Source organism: Eumetopias jubatus, unplaced genomic scaffold, assembly GCF_037043125.1.
Source record: "Eumetopias jubatus isolate StellerSeaLion01/CBP00866 unplaced genomic scaffold, mEumJub1_p1.0 scaffold_5, whole genome shotgun sequence".
NCBI classification, from domain to species: Eukaryota; Metazoa; Chordata; class Mammalia; order Carnivora; family Otariidae; genus Eumetopias; species Eumetopias jubatus.
This window is the reverse complement of record NW_028274811.1, coordinates 112,814,641-112,832,700: the sequence shown is the minus strand read 5'-3', so window position 1 is coordinate 112,832,700 and position 18,060 is coordinate 112,814,641. Positions and strand designations below refer to the sequence as shown.

Genomic DNA, 18,060 nt, shown 5'->3' with positions numbered 1-18,060 from the left:
CACTGGCCGGTGTTTTGGGGGTGCCGAGCCCAAGCGAGAAGGCGGCTGAACGAGAAGGCACGGGTAGGTGCCCCCCGCCCTCCCCGGCTGCGCGGCGCTCAGAGCCGCCGCCGCTGTCGGCGCTGGCGGCGGGCCAGGGCCACCCCCGGCCGGGCCCGGGCCCGGGAGCAGCGAGTGGAAAACAACCTGGCCGCAGACAATTGACAAAGGCGGGCGAGCGGGCCGCCCCTTCGCGGCGCACGCACGCACGCAGCGTGGGCAGAACCGCGCCCGCCCGCGTCCGCCGTGGGACCCGCGGCGCCGAGGCCCAGGTGCGGCGCTTGTCGGGAGCGGGGCGCCCCTCCCGCCCCGGCGGCGGGTCCCGGGCGCCCGAGCTCCGCGCGGGGAGTGTGCCCGGCGATAGGGGCGGGATCGACCGGCAGGGCGCCGAGGGGCGCGGGGAAGCCGCCGCCGCTCCCGGGCCGAGCGGGGAGGTGGGGTGGGGGGTCGCGGGGGCCGCAACGCCCCGGTCCCAGGAGGCGCGGTCGAGCTTTGTGTCCTGGGCCTGAGGGAAATGCGAGCAACCTGATCCACGTGACCTTTTACAGGTGGGGAGCTAAGGCCCAGAGAGGTAAGGTGGTCTAGAAAAAACTATTATTTCTTGCGTCGGTTTGTTTATCCCTGCCCGCTGCGGCGTAGGATTTGGGGTGACTTTTAATAAGAATTCATAGGTTAAAACAATGGGAAAATAAATACAAACAATATTAAAGAATCCTTGCCAAGGAAAATATAATTATGACTACAGGCCAGGGGGAAAGAGAAAGGAAATTTGCAGTCCCTATGTTGAGCCGCCTTGGCCAAGGACCCCCGGGCAAAGTAGTGTCAAAGCTGGGACCAGAAGCCTGACTGTCGGGCTCCCCCGGGGGTACAGTGAGCTTGTATCCCCTCCCCCAGAACTTGGAGGGGGATAGAGAAACAGCAGCCTGCCCACGGGCTTCACCTTCTTGGGATCCTGGACCCCTTAGAAATCTGGGACCCTCCCCACAGAGGGGTTCACACATAGCCTTGCACACAGTTTCAGATTTGACGTGAAGCATTCTGCTGTAAGAAATGACGGAAGGCTGGCACTCGGGCTGTGCTGTTTAGAGCAATTTTTTGCTCTTTTAAAGGAAGGCAGGCGGGAAAGAAGCGAGTACCAGCTGTCAGTCCAGACAGTATCCTGACCCCGCTAGCTGTGTGATCTTGGACACATCGTTTAACCTCTCCAAGACCCAGTTTTTTGTTTTTTGGGGTTTTTTTCTTTCAAGATTTTATTTAAATTCAAGTTAGTTCACTTATATAGTGTAGTATTCATTTCAGTCCAAGGCCTGGTTTCATCTGTAAAATAGAGATAAGATTGTTTGCTTCATCCTTCAAGTTATTTATTTTTTTTAAAGATCTTATTTATTTGACAGAGAGAGGCACAGCGAGAGAGGGAACACAAGCAGGGGGAGTGGGAGAGGGAGAAGCAGGCTTCCCGCGGAGCAGAGAGCCAGATCCCAGGACCCTGGGATCATGACCTGAGCCAAAGGCAGATGCTTGAGACTGAGCCACCCAGGCGCTCCCATCCTTCAGGTTATTGTCAGACTTAGGAATGAATGCTGAGCCCAGTGTCTGGCACGTAGGGAGTGCTCAGTGAACGTGCTGGTGCACAGAACCCAGGGGCTCACAGTTGTGCCAGTTAGGAAAGATGATGACCCGGAAGAAATTGGTCTGTCTCTGAAATAAAACACAAAATTTTAAAGATTACAAACATGAAACTATAAAGTGAACCCTATAATGCCTTACAGGCGACGGCACAGATGTTGGTGATGATCATCTAAATAAAAGTGCAACAGTGCACCACGTCAGTATTTGGCCTAAGGTGAAATGCTGACAGTAGAAGCGACCAAACATTCTAACAGGACTGTTTATTGGGCCTTGCTTGCCTCTTTTGAATGGAACCAGCACCTGTATAGCTTGTTTTTAAATAAGAGGAAAGAGGAGGGCGTATGTGGGGACCTGGGCAACACCCAGTCTTGCCAGGTGATGGGGGCTCAGCTGACTTTCTGCCAGGGTACAGGAGTTGATAGCAGTTGGCTCTCATCCCTCGGGGATCAGCAGCTTGTCGTGGTAAACAGAGCCTTGGTTGATTGTGTTCTAGATCAAATAAATGGCTTTTTATTTAACCGATGGGTGTGTGTGTGTGTGTGTGTGTGTGTGTGTGTGTGTGTGTGTGTGTGTGTGAGTGCTATAACTGAAGCAAAATGGCATTTGTTGAGCTTGATTGTTCAAAGCCTATTCCTTGTTTATTGACAAGCTTAGGAGGTTTTGTGTTTGTTTTTTTAAGATTTTATTTATTTGATTTATGTATAGAGAGAGAGAGAGCGAGCGCACAAGGGGGGGAGGGGCAGAGGGAGAGGGAGAAGCAGACTCCCCACTGAGTGTGGAGCCCTCGCTGGGTCCCAGGACCCTGGGACCACAACCCGAGCCCAAGGCAGACACTTAACCGACTGAGCCACCCAGGCGCCCCAGGCTTAAGAGTTTTAAAATCTGCTGATCCAAAATTGTGAGGACAGGGCCTGGGCAGGCCTACTTGCCTATAAAAAGAACTGCTCTTACAAAATACCGTGTTGTTTCCTTTCTCTGCCATTTTAGGCCTTGCAAATAGAGTCAGGGAAATATGGCTTAGGGCAAACAGCTGCTATTTAATTTGGGTTAAGACACACATTACCTGTCTGGTGGGTTATATTCCTCTCCAGGTGTTTATAAAGGAGTTTTTCCTCAGAAACAGAGAATGTGTATGTGTGTGATGTCTCTTGCCCCCTCTTTGCCTCCCCTTGACCCAGTCATTTCTCAACCCAGAGAAGTCCTTTTTCTGCAAGCCCAGTGACTTTGGCAAGTTCCTTCCCTTTCCTGGCTCTGTGGCCTGATTTTGTTTCACAGTAACTCTATTAGAAAGTTGTGGGGTTTTTTTGTTGGTTTTGTTTGTTTGTTTGTTTTTTTAAGTAGGCTCCATGCCCAATGTGGAGCCCAACATGGGCTTGAACTCACGATCCTGAGATCAGACCTGAGCTAAGATCAAGAGTCAGTCACTTAACTGACTGAGCCACCCAGGCATCCCTGTTTTGTTTTTTATTTATTTATTCTTAAAATTTTTAATAAAGATTTTATTTATTTGAGAAAGAGAGAGCACAGAAGGAGAGTGTGAGGGAGAAGCAGACTCCCCGCCAAGCAGAGCACCCAATGTGGGGCTTGATCCCAGGACCCTGAGAGCATGACCTGAGCCGAAGTCAGACACCCAACCAACTGAGCCACCCAGGTGCCCCTGTTTTGTTTTTTTAAAGTAAGCTCTATACCCATCATGGGGCTTAAACTCAGGACCCCAAGATTAAGAGTCGCATGCTCTACCAACTGAGCCAGCCAGGTATTCCTAAAAAGTTTTCTCTAATTTGACCTTTAGATTCTAAACATTTGGTGCTCCATAGGATGACATAGAGCAAACATACTCTCTTAGGCCAAGGCTCTTCCTTATTTGAATGCAGCCCATGGACGCCTTTCATGTTTGTCCCTCCAGACTCGCTGCCTTCATTCCTTCAACATTTCTTAGTAGGATGAGATTAAAAGCAGAATTTCCCAAGAAATGATCTACAGACTACTTGCATCAGAATCACCTAGTGACTGGGGTGCCTGGGTGGTTTGGTCGGTTGAGCGTTTGCCTTCGGCTCAGGTCATGATCCCAGCGTCCTGGGATCGAGTCCTACATCAGGCTCCCTGCTCGGTGGGGAGTCTGCTTCTCCCTTCCCTGTGCTGCTCCCCCCTGCTTGTGCTCGCTCTCTTTCTCTCTCTTTGTCCAATAAATAAATAAATAAATAAATAAATAAATAAATAAATAAAATCTTAAAAAAGAATCACCTAGGGGCTTGTGGAAATATGCCCCATCCCTGACCACCTGAATCAGAATCTTCAAATGTGGAGGCAAGAATTTGCATGCCTGACAAGTGCTCCCAGTGATTCTTATGCACCTTTGGTTATCTGTGTGGGTGTTGGGGGTGGGGATTGGTAGTGGGGGACTATATACTCCTTATAAATTCCTTATTGTTTGTCTAAATTATGTAATGAGTGAGAGCCTCTTTTGTAACTGAAACAAGCCATGATGTCCAGGGAAAACATATGGGTGCAAGTAAGCACTTGAAAAGATGCTCAAGATGGGAAATGCACATCAAAACCACATTGAGATGTCACTTCCTACCTATGAGGACGGCTAAAATTAGAAAGACTGACTATAGCAAGCGTTGATAAGGATGTGGAGGAACTAGAACTTGTATGCACTATTGGTGGAAATGTAAAATGGTACAACCACTTCTTTAAAGTTTGACATCTTAAAAAGTTAAGTATACACCTGTCGTGTGATCCAGACATTTCACCCCTAGGTCTGGCTTTATTGAATTAGAGAAGTAGAAAACAACCAATTGTTTATCCAGTGCATAGGTAAACAAACTGTGCTATGTCCCTGCAATTGAATATTGCTCAGCATTAAAAAATAACTGCTACAACATGGATAGATCTCAAAATAATCTTGCTGAAAAGAAAAGGAGAAGAAGCCAGACCAAAAAGAGTACATACTCTATAATTCCACTTATATAAAATTCAAGGGGAGTTGCTATCTCTCCCCGATCTTAAACTTTTTGGTGGCTCTTAAGAGTTGTGTATGATTGTATTAGTCCACCTCCTCTTGTTACAGTGTCATTGGCAGTTTGATCTGCCAGTGTTTATCCATGTCATTCATTCAATTAATTGAGCACCTACCATGTGCTTGATCTAGAGTAGACACTAGGTAATGTGTTGGTGAATAAAGTAGACATGATCCAGAGGGACACCTGGGTGGCTCAGTCAGTTAAGCGTCTGGCTTTGGCTCGGGTCATGATCCCCGGGGTCCTGGGATTGAGTCCCGCATCGGGCTCCCTGCTTCTTGGGAGCCTGCTTCTCCCTCTGCCTCTCTCTCTCTCTCTCTGTCTCTCATGAATAAATAAATAGAATCTTAAAAAAAAATCCATACACAAGTGCACAAAGACACATGCATAAGATTGTTTATTGTGACTTTTTAAAAAATCAAAGTAAAGAGCTAGAAATAGCCCAAATAATTGTCAGAGGAGATAGTTAAATAAGTTCCACTGTGTCTACACCGTGGACTACCATGCAGCCAAGAAAAAGAATAAGGTTTATCTATAGGCACAGGTATGTAAAGATGTCCATGTTACAGATATTGTTATAGATGTTGTATATGAACTGGAAAAAGAAACAGGTTTCAGAGCCATATGCTTAACATGTACATAGGTAAATCTATATAATGCATCCATCTCCATCACCCAAGTCTTGCTCCTTAGAGAGACTCCTTAGAAAGACCTCAGCACCTGGTTGCTGAGCCAGTTACACTAGCATACAGCATTCTTTTGATCTACTGGCCTAGTTGCCTTTCAGTAAGGGAATGAGGATAGTCTGGTATACGACCTTTTACTCTGTTTTTGTTTTTTGCTAACCTATGCTGACTCCCAGTGATGTCTCTTTCCCTTTCTAAAGGCTGAGGGACCATCTGTTTTACTCAAATGGCAGAAACCCAGCTCAGAATGGCTAAGGCCAAAGAGGGGTGGGGAAACACAATGTATTAGCTCCTAAAAAAAATCCAAAGGCAGGGACGCCTGGGTGGCTCAGTCGGTTAAGTGTCTGACTCTTGATTTTGGCTCAGGTCGTGATCACAGGGTTGTGAGATTGAGCCCTGTGTCAGAGTCAGCTTAAGAGTCTCTCTCTCCCTCTCCCCCCACTCGAAAAAATCCAAAGACAGTCAGTCTCCATCATGGCTGGACTGAGTAATGTCATCAGGACTCAGTCTCATGGCTCCACCCTTAGCTCCATTTCTTTGGTGTTAGCTGCATTCTGAGTCAGGCTCTGGTGTGTCATTCCTATTACTTATTATTATCATCATGATCAGCTGTTCTCACCATCTGCTTGAATATGATCAGCCATGTGTCCTTAGACAATTTCTTGATCCATTGGATCCATGGTAATGCTATCCTTTACAGTTTAATAGTAGTAGTAACAAAAGCAACTGCTACAATTACTGAGAACTTATCTTGTACCAGGTACTCTGTTAGATATTTTACATGGATTATCTTATAAAATTTTATAACCACCCTGTAAAGAAGGTTAATAATTATCCCAGGAAAGCCAGACAATTGATTATAGAATGAGAATTTGAAATCAGGTTTTCTGGCTCTGGGGTATGGACTCCAAGACTTCACAATGCCTCTTGAAGTCCCTGTGTAGGGCTAAGAAGAGGAAAGCAAAGCCATCAAATAGTGTGCCTATTTCTTACTTTTTCTGAACATCAATCTTAAAATATACATGGCAATCATAGTCGGGGCAGAGCTTTGGAAGCTATTCTTATAATTTTGTCAATCTCAGATCCTTCTGGGTTTTTAGAGTTTTGGAAGCTCTTTGTTTGGGACCCTTCTCCTTGACTATTGTATATGGCTTTATAAACCAGGCACATCAGGCAGGACCCCAGTGTGGCCACTCTTCTTTCTTTTTTTCCTTTAATTTTTTATTGTTATGTTAATCACCATACATTACATCATTAGTTCTTGATGTAGTGTTCCATGATTCATTGTTTGTGCATAAGACCCAGTGCTCCGTGCCCTCTTTAATGCCCATCACCAAGCTAACCCATCCCCCATCCCCCTCCCCTCTAGAAACCTCAGTTTGTTTTTCAGAGTCCATCGTCTCCCATGGTTCGTCTCCCCCTCCGATTTCCCCCTCTTCATTCCTCCCCTCCTGCTATCTTCTTCTTCTTTTTTTTTCTTACCATATATTGCATTATTTGTTTCAGAGGTACAGATCTGTGATTCAACAGTCTTGCACAATTCACAGCACTCACCATAGCACATACCCTCCCCAATGTCTATCACCCAGCCACCCCGTCCCTCCCACCCACTACCACTCCAGCAACCCTCAGTTTGTTTCCTGAGATTAAGAATTTCTCATATCAGTGAGGTCATATGATACATGTCTTTCTCTGATTGACTTATTTCACTCAGCATAACACCCTCCAGTTCCATCCACATTGTTGCAAATGGCAAGATCTCATACCTTTCGATGGCTGCATAATATTCCATTGTGTATATATACCACATCTTCTTTATCCATTCATCTGTTGATGGACATCTTGGCTCTTCCCATAGTTTGGCGATTGTGGACATTGCTGCTATAAACATTGGGGTGCACGTACCCCTTCGGATCCCTACATTTGTATCTTTGTGGTAAATACCCAGTAGTGCAATTGCTGGATCGTAGGGTAGCTCTATTTTCAACTGTTTGAGGAACCTCCATACTGTTTTCCAGAGTGGTTGCACCAGCTTGCATTCCCACCAGCAGTGTAGGAGGGTTCCCCTTTCTCCGCATCCCCGCCAACATCTGTCGTTTCCTGACTTGTTCATTTTAGCCATTCTGACTGGTGTGAGGTGGTATCTCATTGAGGTTTTGATTTGGATTTCCCTGATGCCGAGCAATGTTGAGCACTTTTTCATGTGTCTGTTGGCCATTTGGATGTCTTCTTTGGAAAAATATCTGTTCATGTCTTCTGCCCATTTCTAGAGTGGATCATTTGTTCCTTGGGTGTTGAGTTTGATAACTTTTTGGAGATTTTGGATACTAGCCCTTTATCTGATATGTCATTTGGAAATATCTTCTGCCATTCTGTCAGTTGTCTTTTGGTTTTGTGGACTGTTTCTTTTGCTGTGCAAAAGCTTTTTATCTTGATGAAATCCCAATAGTTCATTTTTGCCCTTGCTTCCCTTGCCTTTGGCGATGTTTCTAGGAAGAAGTTGCTGCGGCTGAGGTCGAAGAGGTTGCTGCTTGTGTTCTCCTTTAGGATTTTGATGGACTCCTGTCTCACATTTATGTCTTTCAACCATTTGGAGTCTATTTTTGTGTGTGGTGTAAGGAAATGGTCCAGTTTCATTCTTCTGCATGTGGCTGTCCAATTTTCCCAACACCATTTGTTGAAGAGACTGTCTTTTTGCCATTGGACATTCTTTCCTGCTTTGTCAAAGATAAGTTGACCTTAGAGTTGAGGGTCCATTTCTGGGCTTTCTCTTCTGTTCCATTGATCTATGTGTCTGTTTTTGTGCCAGTACCACACTGTCTTGATGATGACAGCTTTGTAATAGAGCTGGAAGTCCCGAATTGTGATGCCGCCAGCTTTGCTTTTCTTTTTCAACATTCCTCTGGCTATTCAGGGTCTCTTCTGGTTCCATACAAATTTTAGGATTATTTGTTCCATTTCTTTGAAAAAAGTGGATGGTATTTTGATGGGGATTGCATTGAATGTGTAGATTGCTCTAGGTAGCATTGACATCTTCACAATGTTTGTTCTTCCAATCCATGAGCATGGAACATTTTTCCATTTCTTTGTGTCTTCCTCAATTTCTTTCACTAGTATTCTATAGTTTTCTGAGTACAGATCCTTTGCCTCTTTGGTTAGATTTATTCCTAGGTATCTTATGGTTTTGGGTGCAATTGTAAATGGGATCGACTCCTTAATTTGTTTCTCTTCTGTCTTGTTGTTGGTGTATAGGAATGCCACTGATTTCTGTGCATTGATTTTATATCCTGCCACTTTACTGAGTTCCTGTATGAGTTCTAGCAGTTTTGGGGTGGAGTCTTTTGGGTTTTCCACATAAAGTATCATATCATCTGCAAAGAGTGAGAGTTTGACTTCCTCTTTGCCGATTTGGATGCCTTTGATTTCTTTTTGTTGTCTGATTGCTGTGGCTAGGACTTCTAATACTATGTTGAATAGCAGTGGTGATAGTGGACATCCCTGCCGCGTTCCTGACCTTAGGGGGAAAGCTCTCAGCTTTTCCCCATTAAGAATGATATTCGCTGTAGGTTTTTCATAGATGGCTTTTATGATATTGAGGTATGTACTCTCTATCCCTATACTCTGAAGAGTTTTGATCAAGAAAGGATGTTGTATTTTGTCAAATGCTTTTTCTGCATCTATTGAGAGGATCATATGATTCTTGTTCTTTCTTTTGTTAATATATTGTATCACATTGATTGATTTGCGGATGTGGAACCAAACTTGCAGCCCAGGGATAAATCCCACTTGGTGATGGTGAATAATCCTTTTAATGTACTGTTGGATCCCATTGGCTAGTATTTTGGTGAGAATTTTTGCATCCATGCTCATCAAGGATATTGGTCTGTAATTCTCCTTTTTGATGGGGTTTTTGTCTGGTTTGGGGATCAAGGTAATGGTGGCCTCATAAAATGAGTTTGGAAGTTTTCCTTCCATTTCTATTTTTTGGAACAGTTTCAGGAGAATAGGTATTAATTCTTCTTGAAATGTTTGGTAGAATTCCCCTGGGAAGCCATCTGGCCCTGGGCTTTTGTTTGTTGGGAGATTTTTGATGACTGCTTCAATTTCCTTAGTGGTTATAGGTCTGTTTAGGTTTTCTATTGCTTCCTGGTTCAATTTTGGTAGTTGATACATCTCTAGGAATGCATCCATTTCTTCCGGGTTATCTAATTTGCTGGCATATAGTTGCTCATAATCACTTCTTTCTATAGGCATTTCCTCCCTTTGTTTTTCTTTTCTTCTTTTTTTTTTTTTTAAATATTCCTTTGTTTTTATTTGAGAGGGGGGCCGAGGGAGAGGGAAGGAAGAGAATCCCAAGCAGACTCCATACCACACGGCTTGATTCCACCACCCTGAGATCATGACCTGAGCCAAAATCAAGAGCTGGACGCTTAGCCAACTGAGCCACCCAGGTGCCCCTAGTTTTGTGTCTTAATTGAGGTGGTGATTACACAAATCTAAAATGTGATAAAATGGCATAAAGCAATCATTCACAAAAGTATACTGATGCCAATTTCCTGGTTTTGTTATTGTGCTATATTTAAATAATAGGTAACCATTAGAGGACCCTGGTAAAGGGGGCACAGAAATTCTGGTACTGTCCTTGATACTTCCTGTTGAATAAGTCTATAAGTCTTATACCTGTCTGTAAGTATTTCAAAATAAAAAGTTAAAATATCACATAGCTTAACTTATCCACTATCTTTGCAGCTCCCTCTGGACAAGTACCGCTCAAAAGCCTGGGAGAGCAGGCTGGGTGTCCCTGTTCCATTTCCTGGTCTGGCCTGATAAGGAGGCTTGTCTCAGAGGACAAGCTTGGGAAGTGTGGCTTTCCTTGTAGTCCAGTCATGCGCAGTCCTGGGATCTCTTTCATGTCCCATGATGGGCAATTTATTTATTTATTTTAAAAATTTTATTTATTCGTCAGAGACAGCACAAGCAGGGGGAGTGGCAAGCAGAGGAAGAAGCAGGCTCCCTGCTGAGCAGGGAGCCTGATGCGGGACTCAATCCCAGGACCCTGGGATCATGACCTAAGCGGAAGGCAGACACTTAACTGACTGAGGCACCCAGGCGTCCCCATGATAGGAAATTTAGAACTAAAATCAGTTTAGCCCTCCACTCTCTCTTGCTCTCTCTCAAATAAATAAAATCTTAAAAAAAAAAAAAAGACACAGGACTATTTCATGACCACAAAGTTCTCCCTGGTGTTCTTTCTTTCTTTCTTTTTTTTTTTAAGATTTTATTTATTTATTTGACAGAGAGAGACACAGCAAGAGAGGAAACACAAGCAGGGGGTGTGGGAGAGGGAGAAGCATGCTTCTCACAGAGCAGGGAGCCTGATGCGGGGCTCGATCCCAGGACCCCGAGATCACAACCTGAGCTGAAGGCAGATGCTTAACGACTGAGCCACCCAGGCAACCCTCCCTGGTGTTCTTTCTTTATAGTCACACCGACCTGCTCTTCACCCTCATCCCTAATTAGGTGACCACTAATCTGTTCCCTGTCTCTATAATTTTGTACAGGACATAAATGGAATCACAGTGCGTGACCTTTGAGATTAGTTTTTTTTCAGGCAGTATAATACCCTCAAGAGCCATCCAGGTTATTGCAGTTTATCAATAGTTCATTCCCTGTTCTTTCTGGGTATTCAGTTGTATTGGATCTACCAGTTGTTGTTGTTGTTTTTTTTAATATTTGCCTGTTTTTAATTTTTTTTTTTAAGTAGGCTCCACACCTAACATGGGGCTTGAACTCATGGCCCTGAGGTTAAGAGTCATATGCTCTACTGAATAAGCCAGCCGGTGCCCCTAAAACATTCACCTGTTAAACTCACCTATTAAAACAACATTTGATTGTTTCCAGTTTGGCTATTACAAATAAAGCTTCTGTGAGCATTTGTGGACAGGTTTTCATATGGACATAAGTTTTCTTTCTCTGGAATAGATGCCCTGAAGTATGATTGCTGGTAAGTGTATGTTTCTTTTTTAAAGAAACTGACAAACTGTTTTCCGGAGTGGGTGTACCACTTTGCATTCCTACCAGTAATGTATGAGCAATCTAGTTTCTCCTGCATCCTTGCCAGCAGTTAATGCTATATAATATTTTCCTGGTTAATGGCTTTATTGAGCTATAATTCATATCATATACTTCACCTGCTGAAAGTAGACGAATCAGTGGTTTTAGTATATTCACTCAGTTGTGCAAGCATCACCACAATAAATTTAGAACATTCTTGTCACCCCCAAAAGAAACCTGTACCCAGTAGCCACCACACTCCATACCCTATCCCTTCAGCCTAGGAAACCAGTGATCTACTTTTCTACAGATTTGCCTGTTCTGGACATTTAATGTGAATCAAATCATAAAACATGTGGTCCTTTGTGACTGACTGCTTTGACCTAGCATAATGTTCTCAAGATTCATCCACATTGGAGCATATATCCATAGTACTTCATTCCTTTTCATTGCCAAATAATGTATAGTGTTTTTAAAGAAATAAAAGTGTGTTTATTTCCATTATACAGACTATAAACTAAGATAACAAAATGCTGTTACAGAGAGAGGTTTTGCTGGGCCTGCTTGGAGGTCTAGCTTGCAACTAACCTAAGGGCAAATTAATGCTATTTTAAATATTTAGCAGTTCTCTATAAAGTATGCTTTTTGTTTATTTAGCAACAGTTCTGAGTAGCTCTCCTGAAAGCCTACTGGGATCTTTCTAGAGAACCTATGCACAGGGTGGTGAGTGTCAGCGACTCAGGCCAGGGACAGGTCAGCAGGCCACAGTGTTCGAGAGCTGGAATAGAGCGGTGCACCAGACAGATGCATTCCGGGATCTTTCTAGGCCCTTTGCTCTCCCTGCTCAGTTTATAGATCATCTGATCCACAGTGCTTATGGCCCAGGACAGAAACTTCTGCTGCTACTAGTCCTTCCCAAAGGACCGTTGATATATGCAAGTATCATCAGTATTGTGAGGAATAGTGAAGGAACCAGGTGAATGGGTGGTCATCTTGTCTCTAAGCGCTTAGTGTCTGGCAAGGAATCTGAGGCCTGGTCCTAAATTACCCTAAATAACCAAGTACACGTTTGAACAGGATGTGTGCCACTTTAAATATTAGGAAATATTTTACCCATCCAGAAAAGAACAAAGAACAATGAAACAAATACCATGTTCTTACCACCTATCTTTGTTTAATTTTAACATTTTTGCCCTATGTGCTTCATTATTTTTAAGCAAATAAAACCTCTCCTATATTCAGCAATAAAAAGGAAGGAACTATTGATACATGCAACAATTTACAGCAATCTCCAGGGCATTATGCTGATTGAATAAAGTCAGTCCTCAAAAGGTTACACACTGTAATGATTCCGTTCACATACATTCTTGAAATGACCAGATTATAGAAATGGAGAACAGATTCCTGGTGGCCAGGGGTTAGGGATGGGGTGGGGATGGAGGGAAGTGGGTGAAAAGGCAACATGAGGGATCCTTGTGATGGAAATGATCCCTATCTTGCTTGTATCAGTGCCAGTATCCTGGCTGTGAGATTGTGTTAGAGTTTTGCAAGATGTTACCATTGAGGAAATTGGGTAAAGGGTACATGGAACCAGTGTATTATTATAACTGCATGTGACTCTCTATCTCAAAATTAAAAATGTAACTCAAAACAAAACAAAACACCTTCAGATGCCATTAAATCCCTTTTTAAAAAAAGATTTTATTTATTTATTTGAGGGAGAGAGAGAGAGAGCGAGAGAGAGCACATGAGGGGGGAGGATCAGAGGGAGAAGCAGACTTCCTGCTGAGCAAGGAGCCCGATATGGGACTCGATTCTGGGACTCCAGGATTATGACCTGAGCCGAAGGCAGTTGCTTAACCAACTGAGCCACCCAGGCGCCCTAAATCCCTTTTGATATGTCCTCAATTCCATTTCTCTGCTTCCCTTTCCAGAGGTTGCTACCATCCTGAATTTATTGTTAATCACGTCCACAAAATTTTTAATACTGGTGCTCCATATGTATGTATCTCAATACTACCTAGCATTGTTTTACATATTTTAAATTAAAAAAAATAGTATTCTACTCTATCTACCTTTCTGGAACTTCCCTTTTTTCTCTTTACAGTGTTTGTGAGGCTACCCATGTTGATATATGATTTTGTAGTTTGTTCATTTTCACTGTTGTTGAGAATTCCATGGTATGGATATATTACAAGTTAATGACCCACTCTCCTGTCATGGACATCTAACTTGTTTCTAATTTCCTGTCGTTATCAGCAGTGTTACAGTGAACATTCTTGTTTCCATTCCTCATGTATAGGTGAAGTTTCTTAAAGGTAGGATACATCTAGGAGTAGAACTGATTGGCTTGACACTGTGAGCATTTTTAACTTTTCTAGTTACTGCCAAATTGTTCTTTGGAGTGGTTGCAACAGGTTACATTACCGTATCCGTACATGAGACTTCCTGTTCGTTACAGTCTCAGCAACATTTTTATATTTTGTCAATTTGATGGGCATGAAATGGCATCTCACTGTGGTTTTTTTGTTTTTGGTTTTTTAAAAAGATTTATTTGAGAGAGAGCGCACGCGCGAATGCAGGGTAGAGGGGAAGAGAGAGGAGAGAGAGTCCCGAGCAGACTCCATGCTGAGCATGGAGCCCAATGCTGGGCTTGATCCCATAATCCTGAGATCACAACTTGAGCCGAAACCAAGAGTCCGACTCTTAACCAAGTGAGCCACCCAGGTGCCCCCATTGTGGTTTTACTTATTCACATTTGCCTAGTTACTAGTGAACTAAGCGTCTTTTCATTTGTGTATTAGCCATTTAAATTTCTTCCTTTGTCAATTACCTGTATCAGCTAGAGTTTAGTTGGAGAGAACACAAGTCATTCTGTTTTAACCAGAGTTGGAGGCTCAGCTGACAGCACCATGCAGGTGTCCCTCCATGTCTTTAAAGAGCATGCAGGTACCATTGTTTGTTGAGCTTTTGGTTTAGGTATTGTTCTTTGACTTTCTACTGTGGAAGATGAGGATTTAGTGGGTTTTTTACTCCCTCTCTACCACACATATATGCCCCTCCCATTACCCTGTTCTCCCAGTGTAGTTATACATAATACTGTTTAGATCACTTGCATTATAATGTATGTAAATCGTATTTATAACTGAACCAGGCAGTAATATACAATTACTTTTATTTTTTCTACACAATTTTTTAACAATTGTTTTGTGTTTGTTCGATGGTTTGTCTCTTAGTTTTGTGTGTATGATCTGTGTGATTATCTCTAAAGATGTACCATATTCTTTACCAATTCAATAAATCTGTTCTCAAGACATTCTAGCACCTTCTGAAATACTGTAGACTGTTTGCCATCTGCCTGTAGCCAACGATCAATCCTAGGATTTTCCTTCCCCTGTCTGGGGATTTCCTTGGCCCCTCTCACATTAAATCACCAGTCCCCGGTACCCTATGTCTTCCTCTTTCCTATTTCTTTATTTTGGTGGAGCACATTCTCCCATAGTTTCCTGAGAAGAGGAACATACAAAGATAAATTCTCTAGGCCTTCAAGGTTCTGCAATTTCTCCTCAATGTGTCTAGGTGTGGATTTTTAAAAAACTTATCCTGCTAAGGACTTGTACTTCCTGGATCTAAGAATGCATATTTGTTATAAATTCTGGACAATTCTTACTCTTATCTCTTTGAATATTGCCTCTCCTCACTTTCTTTATTCTTGCCTTCTAGAACTCAGATTTGATGCATGAACCTTCTTGTTTCAATATCCAGATCCCTTAAACTCTCTTTCATATTTTCCATGCTTTTCTCTCTGTTTAGCAGTCTGGATAATTTCTTCAGATCTGTATGCCCTTTTGCTATTTCTCTTTTCTAGATGTCTGTTTAATCTGCCTATTCAGTGTTTAATTTCAAAGGCTTAATTTTTAATTTCTGTAAGTTCTGTTTGGTGCTTTAAAAAATCAAAATCATACAGGTCTTTATTTTTTTTTTATAATATGGTTTTTTTTTTCCCCCGCTTACTTTAGTTTTTACCTGATAGTTTGACTCTCTGATGTTCTTGGGGTCTAATCCTGCTCATTGCTGTGGAGTTCTTGTAATTTTGGAGTGCAGACTCATCTTCAGGACAGGGTTAGCTGCTGGAGACATTTTATTTCTATGAGCACTCAGAGTAGCATTAGTCCAGAGCTGTTCTTGTTGATTTCTCAGCTTTGGGTTACCTGGGCCACACGTATAGTTACCAGTTTGAACCTAAAACCCAGCGAGGGCCGGCCTGTTTTTATGAATTTTCAGAGGGTACTTTTTGTCCTCATGTAGGACCCAAGCCAAGAGGACTTCATCTTCTGTGTGAGTGGGGGACATTTTTTTTTGATTCACCATTTCACTGGAGTCTTTGGGGGTCCCAGTTCTGTAAAGAAGCTTGTCTCCTGTTCCTGCCTGAACACCTGCACCCAAGTCCCTGGTTGCCTGAACTTGGCGATGCCCTTGTCCCTGCCCACCCCTCTGCTCAGGGCCCCAGGCACATCTGCTCAGCTGCTCCTGCTCTGCTTTCCAGTTCTCTCTGTTTGGGGACCCTGCTGTTTCCTTTCCTCTCTTGCAAGCCCTGCCGGGCCATGAAGAAGAAGTTGGTTATACCTGACCCAGCATGTCTAGGATGTTTTGTAGCAGGGAGGGTTTTCAGGCCATGTTGTCCACAGTACTGTCACTTGTACTTTTAAGCCTAGAGATAAAGAGGTTGTGGGAGTTTCAGGGACAGAAAGTCCATCTGGCTGGAAGTATCAGGAAAAGGAAGGGAAGATGAATATCCAAGGGTAGAGACATGGGAGGGGGCCCAGCAGGTGCAAAAGCACAGAGGCAAGAAATGACCATGCAGGCCTGGAGGAAAACATGTAGCTCTCTTTGGCTGGAGGATGGTCTGTGAAGGGAAAATGAGCTTGGAGCCAGACCACAGAGCAGCAGGGAGCCGTTCAAGCCTCACAGCACGGAATGCCAAGATCAAAAGCTTTATTTCAGGGGGGGCCTGGGTGTCTCAGTCTGTTGAGTGTCTGCCTTCAGCTCAGGTCATGATCCCAAGGTCCTGGGGCCGAGCCCCACATCGGGCTCCCTGCTCAGCGGAGAGCCTGCTTCTCCCTCTCCCTCTGCCAGCCGCTCTGCCTATCTGTGCTCTCTCTCTATCTCTCTGTCAAATAAATAAATAAAATCTAAAAAAAAAAAAAAAGCTTTATTTCAGGAAGTTTAAGCTGGAAGCACCTCCAGGATGCATGGGTGTGGGTGGCAGCAAAAGGGAGAGGGCTTTAGACTTGGAAAGGTGCTCCTGGAGGCTGTGGAAAGAGCCCAGGGGGGTCGTGAGGCCTGAGTGGGGTAGTGGGGGTAGAGAGGAGGGAACCCCTGGGAGAGAGGGTGGGAGAGACTTGGCTGAACCAAATAAATCTGGGTCAAGAGCTGGGGGAAAAATAGAAGAAAAGCTAGGCAAGCACATTATCTGAATCCTGGAAAATGTCAACAATTATGAGCCATGTTCTACCTTTTAAGATTGTTCAGATACTGCCCACAAATGCTAATACACGGTTCATTTTTGCAGTGTGCAAGCTAGAGATGTTTTTAGGCCGCTTGATGAATAGTTGTCTTTGGATTAGAGACAGCGTGTTCCAGTAGAGCTCCCGGAAGTGAATTGGCATGTGTTTGCCTTTCCTAGAACCTGCTGACATGGCTGACCATGAGACTGATGAGCCATCCTCCAGAACAGGGAGTCCCGACGGAGAAGGCCGGGTCTCTGGGGAGAGACTGTTGCTGCATCAGAGGCTGGCTGTCAGGGAGCTCATTGACACTGAGCTCTCCTACCTGCACATGCTCCGCCTCTGTGCTTCCGACATCAGGAGCTGCCTGCAGCAGGTACTGGGGCTGCACATAGCCTCCCGTAATAGGGGCAGACACGGGTCCTGGCTTCTGAGACCCCACATCTCTTCCAGGGGCAGGCTTGATAGAGGGGAAGGTGTGGTGGCTGTGAAGTCACCTGGATGTAAGCTGGGGTATTTCCATTTATTGGCCATGCAGCCTTCAGCAGGGCCTTTAACACATCGGCGCCTTAGTGTATTCATCTGGTAAATGGAGAGAGGAATAGTCACCTCAGAGAATTAAGTGAGCTAATGGATAAAATAGCCCTTTATCAAATTTAGAACAGATTGCTTAAACTGACCTATATTCTAATTGTCTCCTTTAGGAGATGGCAACAGGAAGAAGTTATCACTATGATGGGTTTTTACATCTTTTTTTTTCCTCCTGATTTCAGAAATAATACAGGCTCTCTCTATAAAATGTAAAGTATCCCTTAGCATGTAAGCACCATTAGGGCAAAGACTGTTTAGTTCAATATAACCCCAGTTCTGGACGCATAAATCAGAGACTTCAATTAGTGTTTCTTGAATGAATGAAGGAAATACTAAAGTAAGAAATGTGGAAGGTGAAAGTCCTCTCATATTTTACCCTCCAGAAATTAGGATTTTTCTCTCTAGGCATTAAACAAACAACTACAGATTGTTACGTATTCTAATAAAAATAAGAGCATACTCTAGAGATTTTTCTAGTTAGGTTTTCCTACTTGATTGTGCATCCAGGATAATCACACACACACACAGACA

General features: G+C 43.6%; 1 protein-coding gene across 4 annotated transcripts in view; it reads left to right on the top strand.

Annotated features, from left to right (window-relative positions):
* Positions 1-18,060, top strand: part of ARHGEF37 (Rho guanine nucleotide exchange factor 37) — a 46,134-nt gene continuing 28,074 nt past the window's right edge. The window contains exons 1-2 of one of the 4 annotated variants that reach the window (XM_028106681.2): positions 1-63; positions 17,118-17,314. In XM_028106681.2, coding sequence (XP_027962482.2) covers positions 17,129-17,314 — 186 coding nt within the window. In that variant the 5' untranslated portion in view covers positions 1-63; positions 17,118-17,128. Of the gene's footprint in view, positions 64-225; positions 312-512; positions 611-17,117; positions 17,315-18,060 lie in introns of those variants that run through there. The other 3 variants (XM_028106679.2, XM_028106680.2, XM_028106682.2) reach the window with 3 other exon arrangements.